At 37.3% G+C, this 14,062-nt stretch overlaps 1 protein-coding gene across 3 annotated transcripts in view; it reads left to right on the forward strand.

Moving 5' to 3' along the window:
• Positions 1-14,062, forward strand: part of VWA8 (von Willebrand factor A domain containing 8) — a 364,407-nt gene that overhangs the window by 151,332 nt on the left and 199,013 nt on the right. For all 3 annotated transcript variants that reach the window (XM_082365255.1, XM_082365257.1, XM_082365256.1), the window contains 2 exons: positions 880-986; positions 7,237-7,308. In XM_082365255.1, the coding sequence (XP_082221381.1) occupies positions 880-986; positions 7,237-7,308 (179 nt within the window). The remainder of the gene's footprint in view (positions 1-879; positions 987-7,236; positions 7,309-14,062) is intronic.

Below are 14,062 nucleotides of genomic sequence, written 5' to 3' on the forward strand. Positions count from 1 at the left end.
TTGTCTCATTGTTAAGAGATTTCCATGAAATTATATGAGAAAACAATGAGCTGAAGCTGAGGTCTGGCACATGGAAGGTCCTCAGTAAATGATAGCTTCTATTATGGTCAGTACTACTGCAACAACTACTACTATTACGTTATTATTATTGACCTTGGAATATGTCAGGTAGTGAGCATGTGTATCTCCTTACTGTAGGGAATACATGTGAGATATGTACCCTGACATAAATTTATCACTTAGTTTCCTGGCTTCAAGGAGCTCATATTCTATCCTAGACCAACTATTTAAAGCAAATAGGGGACAATACAATAATTATTATCACAGAATAACTGTAGCACCTGTGGTGCATATCTGTAAGTACAGATCTCCTGGACCATTCCTAAAAATAGTAATTTGAGAGGTCTGGGGTCAGTTGGTTCATCTATATTTTTAGCTAGAGCTCTAGGGGACTCTCCTATGGGGTTTTTCAATGGGTGGGTCCTAAAAAAATTATATTCAAGGTACTTCAGAGCTTTCAAATATATGTATTTTAGAGTTTCTGACCAAACAAGCTCATAAAGGTGGCTTGACTGAGTTCTGGGGTTTTTTTCCCCTTCTCTTTTTTATCTCTATGCTGTTTGCTACATACGTTGTTTTAAATAAAAGTTATTACATTTTGGAACATCTTAAGCCTTTTTGTAGAGCTTTTAAGCTTTTTATGTAGTGCTATGATGTTTTATTACCACCTTCAAGCTTATTTCTTTTAGATGTTAGATGAAAATTCCTTGATGAGCCCACAAGGTATTAAAGATGCAGTACTGCATTCTATTTGGGCTGGACTCGGCTTCTCTGAGGACAGCGCTACCAGTAATTCTCTGTCCTGTGTGAAATGTTTAGGTGAAGTCACATCTGGATCTCTGAGGATTGGAGCTGTTAGTGCACCGATCTATAATGCCCATGAGAAAATGAAAGTGCCTGATGTTCTGTTCTATGACAACATCCAGGTAAGATCAGGACTTTGCATTCGTGGATATATCCCTCTTACATTGTGGTAATTAACCCCAATTCAAGTGAAACTGATGTTTATATTTGTAATTTGCTCAGTTCAATTCAGATGATGCAGAATGAGGTGTCAAAACATCTTTTATTAAGGCGTTGTAAAATTATAAACTCTTCCCAGAGTTACTTGAGAATTGGAAGAGTTGCTGCAGTGATTAGAGTAATAAATTTTATATGCAGACGTAACTATATTTTAATAAATAACATGAATACATTATTAAATTAAAAACAAAAGGCACTAATATTCATCTTCTCTTTTGCATTCCTGTTAGTTAAATCATTTCAAGTAGTTCAAAAAGGGATGTGTCCTATGCATTCTTTTCCTCACGTTTCTTTCCTTTTCCCAAAAATTCCTAGTATATTTCTAGTCTTTACTTCTTCTTATCTTTTTTTAAGAGAGGAGGATAGATAAATTTCCACTTGTAAACTAACCAATAATTATGAGCTTCCACTAAGACACAGAAATAAGTGTGTATCCAGAAAGCTTTATTATAGATGTTCACTTTAATAAGAATTTTTTCCAGAGAAAATTACCCATAATATAAAAAGATTTTTTCTTTTCCAGATTTTCTGTGAAGTGCTTATGTATTTATTTTATAATAAAAACCATACTTAAAATTTTCTCTAATATTTGGTCACTATTCTGCATGTAAATAATAATCCTACATTTACAAATTATGTTTAAAGAACTTCTGCTTGCCATTTTCACTATATTAAGGAATTAGAGAATTAAAATAAAGAATTTTTTTATCTGCTATTTCCCAATCCTATTTGTTGTTCGATGGGTAACATAATGTATATCCCTACATTATGTTAACAATAAAAGGTATCTCAGCAAATTCTTCTTTCTCAGTAAAAGTCTTGATTAAATGTTTTTGAAATCTGTCCAGATTATAATTATCTATGACATAGCAAAAGGTATAACCTGAATTTGCTTTTTATTCTTCATTCTATGGGCCATTAACTAATATTGGTTTTATTTTTCTTCCAGAGCATTAATGCTCTTATATAAGCAGTGGACAAATGAACAGAAAATAAGGTTACTTATAAGACACAAAGGAATAAAGAATCTTGCCTGTCAAAGACAAAAACATGATGGCAAGGAAAATATAATATTTTCAAACATTTATGGTATCACACTCTGTTCATGCAGTAGAAAGGCATAAAGGAAAAAGAATCAGGGAGATTTCCCTGGTGGCACAGTGGTTAAGAATCCGCCTGCCAATGCAGGGGACACGGGTTTGATCTCTGGTCTGGGAAGATCCCACATGCTGCGGAGCATCTAAGCCCGTGCACCACAACTACTGAGCCTGCACTCTAGAACCCACAAACCACAACTACTGAAGCCCGCACACCTAGAGTCCGTGCTTCACAACAAGAGAAGCCACCGCAATGAGAAGCCTGCACACCACAACTCAGAGTAGCCCCCGCACACAGCAATGAAGACCCAACGCAGCCATAAATAAATAAATAAATAAATAAATAAGAATCAGGAAACTTTGTCATAAGTGACAGTTTGAAAAACTCCATGGCAACAAAGGTTGAAAAGACTTCCCAGCATATAAAACTGTAGGAAATTCAGTAGCAGGGAGGGCCATTGTACCCTTGAACACAGTGTCTGTTGCCATGGTGTTTGTGACATAGACGTTGAGGACCTCAGGGCTGCTGTGAACTTTACACAGTGGCCCTGAGGGATCTTCTGCAGCCTGTCTCCAAACGTACCTTCTCTTCATAAAGCATTATGAATTAACCATTAATGAAAAATTCTAGCTGTACCAATTCTAGGAATGGTGGCTTGATTAAATTTGCTTTTGTTGCATATATTATTATTGCATATTATTATTGTGTTTTATGTTGCACTTCACCTTTGAAACAGTAGTCTTCAGTGCCTCTTGAGTATTTAGGTGCTTCTCTACCATCTTGTTCTATACCCTGTGGTCCCCTTGCCACACCGTGTTGTAATTGATTTTTAAAACATGTTTTGCACACTACTAAGATAAAGCCTTGCTGTTGTTGTCTTAATTTTAATTTTGTGTCTCTAGCAAATAGCACAGTGCCTGGCACATAGTGACTGTTGAATAAATATGTGTTGAGTGAATTCATGAAAGAAGGAAAAAGATTTTGAATGTTCATAATTAGGAGTATTATTTTATTATATCTGTCATGAAGGAATTATAGATCGGTGCACTAACAGCTCCAATCCTCAGAGATCCAGATGTGACTTCACCTAAACGTTTCACACAGGACAGAGAATTACTGGTAGCGCTGTCCTCAGAGAAGCCAAGTCCAGCCCAAATAGAACGCAGTACTGCGTCTTTAATACCTTGTGGGCTCATCAAGGAATTTTCATCTAACATCTAAAAGAAATAAGCTTGAAGGTGGTAATAAAACATCATAGCACTACATAAAAAGCTTAAAAGCTCTACAAAAAGGCTTAAGATGTTCCAAAATGTAATAACTTTTATTTAAAACAATGTATGTAGCCAACAGCATAGAGATAAAAAAGAGAAGGGGAAAAAAACCCCAGAACTCAGTCAAGCCACCTTACACTTGCAGTAGTAAGGAGGAGAAATTGGAAGAAAGAGAGATTAATAGCCTCTTAAGCCTAATGAGCTTTAGATTTGAAAACCTTTTAAAAAATATCTACCATGTGTCAAGCCTTTCTTAATACAGTAATTAAAATACACACATACACACACAGTTCCAGGGCTCAAGTTGCCAGATTCTGTCAAGGGGAAAAAGCAAGCAAGTACACGTGGTTACTGTAGAGCATGATGGAAGTACGCACAGGTTACTGTGGTAGCATTGAGGTGATGGTCCCAGATTGGAATGATCCTGGAAAATGAGTTCACTAGGCAAAGTTGAGAGAGAGTCTCAGGCAGAGACACTAGCATTTGCAGAGACGTGGCTATGTGAGAGTGTAGCTTATTCAGGGAGCTACATCTAATTAATTGTCATGGCCAGAGCTGAGATTCAAATGGAAGAGTGACAAGAGATGAGGCTGATGAGTTAAAAGGTCAGATTGCCTGGGCCTTGCTAATTAAGGAATTTGGAAGCTATTCAGAAGTGAGGAAGCCGTTGAAAACTTTGAAGCACATTTCTACTTTTGTTAACTTTGCATTCATTCTTTAATGTTGTCTGTGAGTTGTAACAAAGGCAGAGAGGGACTAGTTAGGAGGCTGTTTCGATAGTCCAGGTGAACCTTAGGAAGGATCTGAACGAAGGCGGTGATAGTGGGGACGGAGTGGAGGGGACACATTGCAGGGCTATGTAGGAGGTAGGTAGAGTCAATGGAACTTTGTGTTGGATGAAAGTCAGAGAGGCTTCCACACGGAGCACATAGTCTGCTGGAAAAGTAAGCAGAAGAGTAAAGAGAAAAAGATTCTACATTGCGCCTGTGATTGGAACACACAGTAGGAGAGTGATGGGGGATGAGACTGAGACTCCATCAAAAAAATAAGGAGTGACCCTTGTTCCGAAGGTATTAGGAGTCATTTAAGGAATTTGGGGGGGGTGGTGGAAAGTGACATGATTGTGAACAGAGAAGCAACTGTCAGTACTGTGGAGAGCACATTGACTCAAGGAGAGACTGAAGTCAGAGACTCCACATTGGCTGATAAAAATCTAGGCCAGACATGATAAAAACCTAGATGAAAGCTGTGGGGATGGAATAGAATGGATAGATACAGTGGACTTTTAGGTGGCTGAATAGCTTAGACTTGGTGTTTAATTGGCTTTTGATAAGGGCCAACTGAGATGGACAAGAACATGATGATGATAGGGTCGGGTTGTAGAAGATGATGCTATTAATTGGGATAAGAAGTACAGGATAAAGAATGAAGCTGAGGAGAAAGGAATGAGTCAAGTTTTGGATGTGATGAGTTCAAGGAGACTGGGAAATAGCTAGTATAGTTCGATAGTTGCTCAGAAATACGGGGCTGGAGCCAAGAAGAAAAGTCTTGCTGTTGAAGATCGGTGTAAAGTTGGTGGTTGAAGCCATGGAATGGATGAGAGGATTTAGGGAGAGCAGGGTCAGGAGTAACTCGTTGAGTGCTGATGTGTGGGTCCCCAACTCTGCACATAGCCCTCCCTCTCCCGGTGGGTGCCCATGTACAACTAAGCAGAACCTGCTCTGCTCTATACTGTGACACCCCCAGGAAAGCATGTAACAAGGTAGTGAAAGAGAACAAAAGAAGGAAGAAAGTCAATATTTAAGGAACTGCTACCTAAAGAAGATACAAAAGACCATAGAGAGAAATTGTTAGAGAGGTAAGAGGGAATCAGGAGAGAGAGACAACTGGGAGAGAAGACTTTTAAGAAATTGTCTATGGTACCAAGTGGGACAAGAGGTTAAGGAAAGAATTATGTAGGCCGTGACCTTAGCCTTAGCTAATGTTTGTTGACTTGAATAATTTAGCTAGGTGAAATGAGGGCGTGAAGTAAGACATGAGAAAAAGTTAAGAAGACTACAAGTATAGTTTAGATTATTTTTCAGTGTTTACATTGCTTTTTTACCTGCTCTCTAGGTGCTTATTCCAACTTTCCTATCTGTTCTTCATGCATATTAGCCCAGGTATTTCTGGAAGAACTTAATGTTGTCTGGAAATTGGCACTGATTTTTCATCTTACTTAGAAGGAAGAGGTCTACAGACCACGTTATCACTAGAACCCAGATTAAAAGAATGTTCTAGGGACTTCCCTGGTGGTGCAATGGTTAAGAATCTGCCTGCCAATGCAGGGGACACGGGTTCGATCCCTGGTCCGGGAAGATCCCACGTGTCGTGGAGCAGCTAAGCCTGTGTGTCACAACTACTGAAGCCCGCGCGCCTAGAGCCCGTGCTCCATGGCAAGAGAAGCCACCACAATGAGAAGCCCGTGCACGGCAACGAAGAGTAGCCCCCGCTCGCCACAACTAGAGAAAGCCCACACGCAGCGACGAAGGCCCAACGCAGCCAAAAATAAATAAATAAATAAACAAACAAACAAATAAATAAATAAATTTATATTAAAAAAAAAGAATGTTCCAGGGCTCCCCTTTAACTAGGATAACCGTGTATCCTCCCTCATTTGCTTAAGATAGTCCCTGTTTACATTTGTTGTTCCAGCATATTAATAACATCTCTTTTTATTCTAAAAAGTATTCCAGAATGAACAAAATAGCTCACCCTACTTCAAACCTTGTTAAAACTCCAGTTCCATGGTTTATCTGCAAGCAGTTTTAAAAAATTAAAATTACCAAGATAAACATTAAGGAATACTCATCTGTTCTTGAAGGAGAGAAAAAACTTTCTCAGTTTTTCTAAAAAAGAAACTCTGAAGGGAAGGATTGCTTAATGTGGCAAGAAAAAGGAGAATATTCTAGATGTCAAAAAATTCATAAACCAAGTTAAAAAAAGAAAAGTGAGTGGCAAACTAGAAAAATATCTGCAGCATATATGAGATAGAAAAGGTCAATTTGCCTTTTTTACAAATAGAGAACTACAGTAAGTACTTACGAGACCATGATTGTTTTGATACAGAAAACCAAGAGAAAGTAATAGGGACATTAACTGTTCTGGGATATAGTTCTCCCTTCAGCTCCTGGATGAGCCTTTGTGACCTACTTATGATTGTCCTATTTTTCAAGATACAAAAGAGCAATGTAATTTCCCCTGTGCCTATTGTGAACAGCTTTAATCTTGTTCTTTGATTATATTAGGTCATGATTTGAATTTAAAAATATGAAAGTGAATAATATATTTTTAATTCTAAAGCTATATATACTTTGAAGGTAATGGTTAAGAAGAAGTCAGTGTAAAATGTTCCATGGAAATCTCCAATTATTTTAGAAAACCTTTGTATATTTGCATTAGTAAGTGTTAATTTAAATATTATATTAAATTATAAGCCAACACTGCATAGTACAATAGCTGAAAAATATTTGAGTTGAATCATAAAAACTCTTTGAAATACGTATTGGTCAGTGGTTGAGTCTTGCTAAGGGGGACCATTTCAGGTTTTCAATATCAGTGACCAAGTTGGTTATATAACTTATTTATAACCACAGCATTACTTTTAATTTTTTTAAATAATCAAATTGAGTATTGTCTATTATAATAGATGTTTTACTTTCCATGAAGATATCTTTATAGTTAACTTTCTTATTTCACCTTGATTATGCAAAACACAATTAACCTCTAGTCATTTTTCCTCTAGCACATGATCGTGATGGAAGATATGCTCAAAGACTTTCTTCTTGGAGAACACCTATTATTGGTTGGGAACCAGGTGAGTTATGGCTGGTACTCAGGTACTAATGAATAAATGATAGTAGCAGTTTAAAAGCAGTAAGTTTCTTTTCCTTGTTGGAGTACGTTTTTAGAAATGATTTTTTTCCCAACTAAATGACTAGTTGAATTAAACAACAAGGGTCTTCTACCTTCTAAACTGTAGACTTACCTTATACATATCTGCTCTTCTTTCCCACGTCTGTCACCCTAGTCTAGCTCGTCATCACCTATCACCTGGATTACAGCCGTGGTTTCCTAATATAGCTTCACCCCAACCTTACTTCCACTGTGATCTACTCTCCACTCTGCAGCCAGATTGATACTTGTGAAAATAAAATCTAAGTCTCTCTTTTTTTGCTTAAATTTGCTCCCCATCGCCCTTAGGTGTAGTCTTCAGTATGGCTTACGGTGTCCTGCAGGAGACAGCCCGTGCCCCCCTTTCCAGTCCTAAGGCTTGGCTCCCTCCTTGCTTGCATTTGGTGTTAGCTTGAGCCACTCGGAGCTTCTTTCAGTTCTTCTCTCCCCTCTGGTCCTTGGTGCATGCTGTTCTCTCTGCCTGGAGCACTCCCAGTCCCCTTCACACCCCTTTTCTCTAACTCCGGGACATGTTCCCTTGTGCCTAGCTTTTAGGTTTCCCCTGCTTCTACATAACTTCCTTCCATCTCCCCATCATCACACTCATCATATGTTACTGTATTTACATGTAGAATGACTATCTTCCCAACTTGTCTATATGCCCCTCAAGGGCAGGGACCATGGTTCTCTTGCTCATCTCTGTGTCCTCAGGTCCTGGCACAGTGCTTGCTGCTACATAGTAGATATTGAATGTGTTTATGGAGGGAATGGATGGACATTTTATATCTAGAGGCTTCTGATAATTTTCCTCAATGAAATTAACAGACTCATAATGAACAGCACCTTTGGTTTCTTAAATTAGTTTGAAATTAAGGATAACAAGCTTTCAGAAGAAGTTTGGTCTTTTTGTTTTTTAACTTATAAAAACAATACATATTCTTTATTTAGTCCCTCAAACTGAGAAAAAAAAAAATTTTTTTTTTAAATAAAAAAGGGCCAATTGGGTGGTTTACTGGTTGAGTTCATAGGCTTGGATGTTAGCTGGCTAGAGGTCCAATTGCAACTCTTTCACAGATGGCTGTGACTTTGGGCAAATTGTTAATCTTACTAAGGCTCAGTCTCCTGATATCTAACCTAGGAATGCAAATCATGTGCACGCTATTGGGCTAATGTATGGGTCACATGAAATAATGCATGGAAAGCACTTCACACGGTTCCTGGCTCATGATAGGTGCTCAGTTAGAATTAAATCTGTGGATCACTCTGTTGTTAAAAAGGACTTTAATACTCTGTTTTATTTTTTTCTGAACAAGAATTAAAGGGTGAGCAATAAAGTATTCATGGTCTTTTTTCACTATTTAAAAAGTCCTGATGAGTCTATGTACCAGAGTGGGAGGCTGAAGATCAGTTAACAGTCTTCAGTACTTGATATTGAAGCCCAGGAGGTCAAGTTCTCATCTGACTCTGAAAACTGATGACTCTCATCTCCCTTTGCAAAATGATGGCTTCACAGCCCAGAGTACCTCACAAACTTTTTATAAGTCGTTAAACCCTGCTATACTCAGTGTATCTTTTTCAGGTCTTCTGTTGTTATTTGAATTGCCTTAGACACAGTCTGCTGGCATCTCAACAGCTGCAGACCAGAGAGTAGACCAAGAGAGTAGGCAAAGAAAGTAGACCAAGAATACACAGAGCTGGGGCTTGAGGAATAATTTTTGCTGAGGAACAGGCTTTCAAAAGGAAGGTCCCTAGGGGTCAAGTTATGATGTTCAAGCAGCTTTGAAATATCCTAGATGATACTGATGTCCTTGGGGTTTAGTGGGTGGGATACAGAAGGAGTTTCCTGGTAAAGGCAGGGTTTACATTTGAGTTAGATAATAGAGTCAGGGTTTCACAAGAGTTGTCTAGGTTGAAAGGTTAAAGTTAGAGCCTAGCCAGTAACCAGAGAGACAGGGAGAACATTCTAACCCCTGGGGCCTGGGGAGAGCTATACAGGACGAGGGCTGAGGTGGAGCAGAGGATTGCTTCCTCTTTATGATAAATTAAAAAGAGGCTATGAAAGCGCTTTGAAAGTACTCTAGAGTGCTATACAAATGTCGATGTGAAATCCAGTATGCTACCTCTAGTCTATTTCGAGTCCCAAAGAAGAGAACAAGACACTAGGGCAAAGGGCTAGGCATTGGGTGGAGCGAAGAGCAGCTCCCTCTCTACACATACATGGGTGGACCCCAGCATCCGGTGAGGGTGGGAGGTCCCACTGGCTTTCAGGCTTGCGTAGAGTTGCCTAAGGAACCTCTGGGTAGAGCCTGCAAAAGGTGCTCAGGAGGAGCAAGGCAGGAGGCAGGGATTTCACACGAACGTCGTCTGTCAATCAATGCTGTCACCAACCCTACCTGTCGTCAGCAGATCAGTGTCTTGCCTTCTTTTACTCCTAGTCTGTCACCCTCCACTTTGGAGAAAAAGAAAAATTGAAAAATGGAGATTGTATTCATTATAAATTTGCTACACTTAGCTGGCTTTTTTCATGGCAGAAAGTTTTTTTATCCTTTCATTATAAACCTCTAAGACACTGATGGTCTTAGATTTTATGAGTAAATTCTGCTACCTGTGTCCATGAAATTATCTAGTGAAAAAGTCTAAGTCTTTTAGGCTATCATTTGATGTCTTCCATTGTCTCATCCCACTCCACTTGCAGCCTTGTGTCTCATTTCTCCCCTGAAATTCATGTCCTCAGATAAACACTCTGTTTTCCAGATACCTTCTTATCAGTGTTATATTTTAGCCTTCGATTGTCACCAGCATGCTCTCTTCTTTCTCCCATCTTTGCCTATTGAAATCCTTCCAATCTCAGAGGGCAGTGTGGTGTCATGGAAAAGCAGAAAGCTGGGAACCCAGAGATCTATCTTCCTGTGCATATTTTTCAACTCTGTATGTGATATTGGATAGATTGCTATTCCTCCTTAAAGGGCTTTGTCTTTTTTCTTTTCTTTCTGTTTCTTATCTATAAAATGATAGGATTGGAATGGGTGTTTTCTAAGGTCCCTCTGGTTATAATATTCCATAATATGCTTCTTTAATAAAGTCTTCCTGAACACTTCAGCCTGAAGGTTTGGCCTCATTCTCTGAACTGTTACAGCACGTCATTCATAGATTTCTTTTGCCTTCTGTCAGACTTACGCGTCCACCTGCCACCTCTCTACTGAAAAGAGAGAGCCCCTTGATAAGTCTTAGTTATTTTTGCAACCTCCCTGATGCCTTGCATACAATAGACATTCAACAAATATATTTTAGAGGACTGCCTAGAATAAATTTCTAATGAGTAGCCAAAATGATTTAGAAGTAATATGGATTTAAAATTTAGGCTTACTTGGTTTATTTTCAGGAGATTCTAAGACAAATTGACTAAATTTCTTATTCATTAAATTTGCAACTGTTTGGTGAAGGAAACAGTGAATAAGACAGAATCTAGGGAGTAAGAGAAAATACTTAAGTGGCCCAAACAACTGGGTATGATTATATTACTGATGGGATCTGATCAGAGACTGGCAGCATTATCACTAGGACAGAATAATGAAACACTAATTATTTAATTTTTCTAATAATAATTAAGTGCTAATTAGTATTTAGCTAATTAAATGAGATATAACTTTGCACATACTTAATTTACCAAGTCAGCGAGTGAAAATTGGATTTAAGGTGGCTGGTTAAAATCTAAATAGAACTTTTTGAGTGCTTTAGCCAACTTCAGTTCCTTTCAAACTTGTTTTCAAAAACTAACATCTGTTTTAAGATATGAACAAGATTCTGTGGTTAGACTTTTATTTTTTCCCAGCTTTACTGAGGTAGAATTGACAAAAAAAATTGTATTTAAAGTGTACAACATGATGATTTGATATAACCATAAATTCTGAAAGGATGCTCCCCATCGAGTTAATTAATATATCCATCACCTCACATATTTACCTTTTTTGTGTGAGAACATTTAAGTTTTACTGTCTTAGCAAATTTCAATTATACAATACAGTGTTATCAACTGTAGGCGCCATGTTATACTAATATATAATATATATTATGTTATAATATATATTACTAATATATATATATTATATATTATATAATATATATATATATAACTAATATATCCTCAGACCATACTCACCTTATAAGTGAAAGTTAGTACCCTTTACTAACCTCTCCCTATTTCCTCCACTGCTCAGACCCTGGCAATCACTTTTCTACTTTGTCTCTATGAGTTCAACCTTTTTTTTTTCTTTTTAAGATTCCACATATAAATGATACCATGCAGTATTTGTCTTTCTCTATCTGGCTTATTTCACTTAGCATAAGGGTCATTACGGTTAGACCCTTGATTGCTTCCATTTGGTGTGCATGAGGGAGAAGGAGCCACCTGTAGTATTTGCTAGCAAATGCAGAGCAAGTACCCCACAGAGATGTGTTTTTCTAAGGACTGGTATGCAGTTATGTGTTCTCTTTCCCCGTGCTTTCCTCAGAGTCCTGATCATCTAGGAGATATCTTTTTCAGGAGTGTGTACTTTTGCAGTCATAGTACCTCAGGTCCTTCGTCGATACCTTTGAAAACACCCTACTTTATCAGTGGTATTTCAGTACCTTAATATCTTACACACCTCATCTTCACCGTTTATCCGTCTTGTGAACCAAAACAATGAAAAAAGAAAAAGACCAGGAAGTGAAGCTACAGCTGGTAAGTTAAGGTCTACTGATACTCAGCTGTCACGGGGTAGTGTCACTGGTGTTTTCACTCAAATGAAAAGTGACAACCATCTGGGAAAACACCTATTTCAATTACATGATTTAGTTTGAAACTAAGTAAACCTTTTGTAGCAATTGATCAGGCTCCTTTTTTAATCTTTCTCTTTCTAAAACATTACACAATGGCTACTCAAAAAAAACCCCAAAAACAAAAAAACAAGTCAGATAGAATTGAAGCTTTGGGGATTAAATATTGGCAGAGAAGTCAGCAGTGGGTTGTTATAATTATACAATAAAGTGTAATGAATGCTGTTAATACAAACTGTCTATAGATTGATACAGTTTACCCAGCCTTCTGTTTGCAAACTAAAAACTGGCTGAAGTTCATGAAAGAAACTTTTCAATAGTCGAAGTTTTTAATTTAGAGATGTTTTGAAAGATTGCTGTTACCAGTAGCAACTTTTATAATGAGGAAATTAAAGGGAATAAGTGTTGATTTTGAGGTATCTCAAGGTTTATCATCTTTATTGAGCCAAATCCCATCTTTTCTTTCCATGTAATACTATCTTTTCTAAGAAACTACGACGTTAGACAAGGTTTCATAACAGCTGGGAAGCTAAAAACAAGTCTATAAAATCACTTACCATAGCAAAATAAAGTAGGCCACATCTTCTTTTGATGAAATAAAATTGATTTTTTTTAATCTTTTCAGTTTTCTTTGTGGGATTTTATGGCACAGCACATTGACCCTCCAGTAAATGAAGCAGAATTGCTGCCTGTCAGCCAAAAGGGATAGGGTGCCCTGAAATTACGCGTTTGATGCTCCCTTAGTATACAATGCTTCATATTGTAGAACCACTTTAGTATGCTGCTACATGCATTATTTTCTACTTACTGTAATTATAACATTACATGTACCTTTCATGCAATTAGGAGTTTCATGCTGGCTTTTAAAAAAAATCATAGCATGACTTTCTATTTATTTCAGCTTTACTGACAGGGAAAAAAGAGAAATGGCTATTTACTTTCAAGCCAGTAATGCTTTTTCTGTCACAACTCTACTCAAGAATAAGCTTTCTTCCTCCCCATATCTTATTTTCCTTTGATTTGCAGAGCTATATTCTATTTGATATAGAAAGTATTTGTTGTGAATATTTTGGGTTATAGATTCAGCTTATAGGTGCATAATGTTTTTGTTGTTTAAAAACTCCTTGAGAATAAACTTCTGTTTCTGAATAAGAATACTTAAGTTTTGAGAGGCAGTTGCATTTTATCAGATACTTGAAGGAAGAAATATTTTAGTAATGTGGCGTTCTAAAATGCTCAGGTACCCCCCTTACGTAAGAATTATTTTTAAAATATATAGTATTTGTTTTAAGAAATGAAAATTTAATCATCTGCATATAATGTTTCCTGATTTCTGATGTTAGACAAATTGCAAAGCAAGTCATCAAAATTTAATTTATATTTAATGAGGCACAACTAATAATTCACAATTACTTCTACATGAATATAGTCCAATAATTTGCCAGATTTGTCAACCTTTTTTTTTTTTTTTTTTTTTTTCCATTTTAAGTGAGTCCTTTGTATCATTTTACCAGATAATAGCACTCTGGTGAAATTTTTATACTTAAGCTCTCCTTGTATTCCACAGTCTATATTTTTTACCTTTACCAAAATTCGTATATATTTTGTCTTCCTTAAAAAATAAAAAGTCAGCTCTGGCTGATTTTCATAGGGGAGGCCTTCTCTGTCTGACTTTCATGTGCTTTATGTTTCTAGAGTACTGATTCTTCAGGTACTCTTCCCAATTCCATGGCACTTTCTGACCTATCAACAGTGAGATAAATCTTAGAAAGCAACTCTAAATTTTATGAATATTTTCCTGCTAAAAGTTGAAAGTGGCTTCCCCTTGCCTACCAGATAAAATCTCTTTCATAGGGAAA

This window comes from Balaenoptera borealis, assembly GCF_965194805.1.
Source record: "Balaenoptera borealis genome assembly, chromosome: 18".
Taxonomy (NCBI): Eukaryota; Metazoa; Chordata; class Mammalia; order Artiodactyla; family Balaenopteridae; genus Balaenoptera; species Balaenoptera borealis.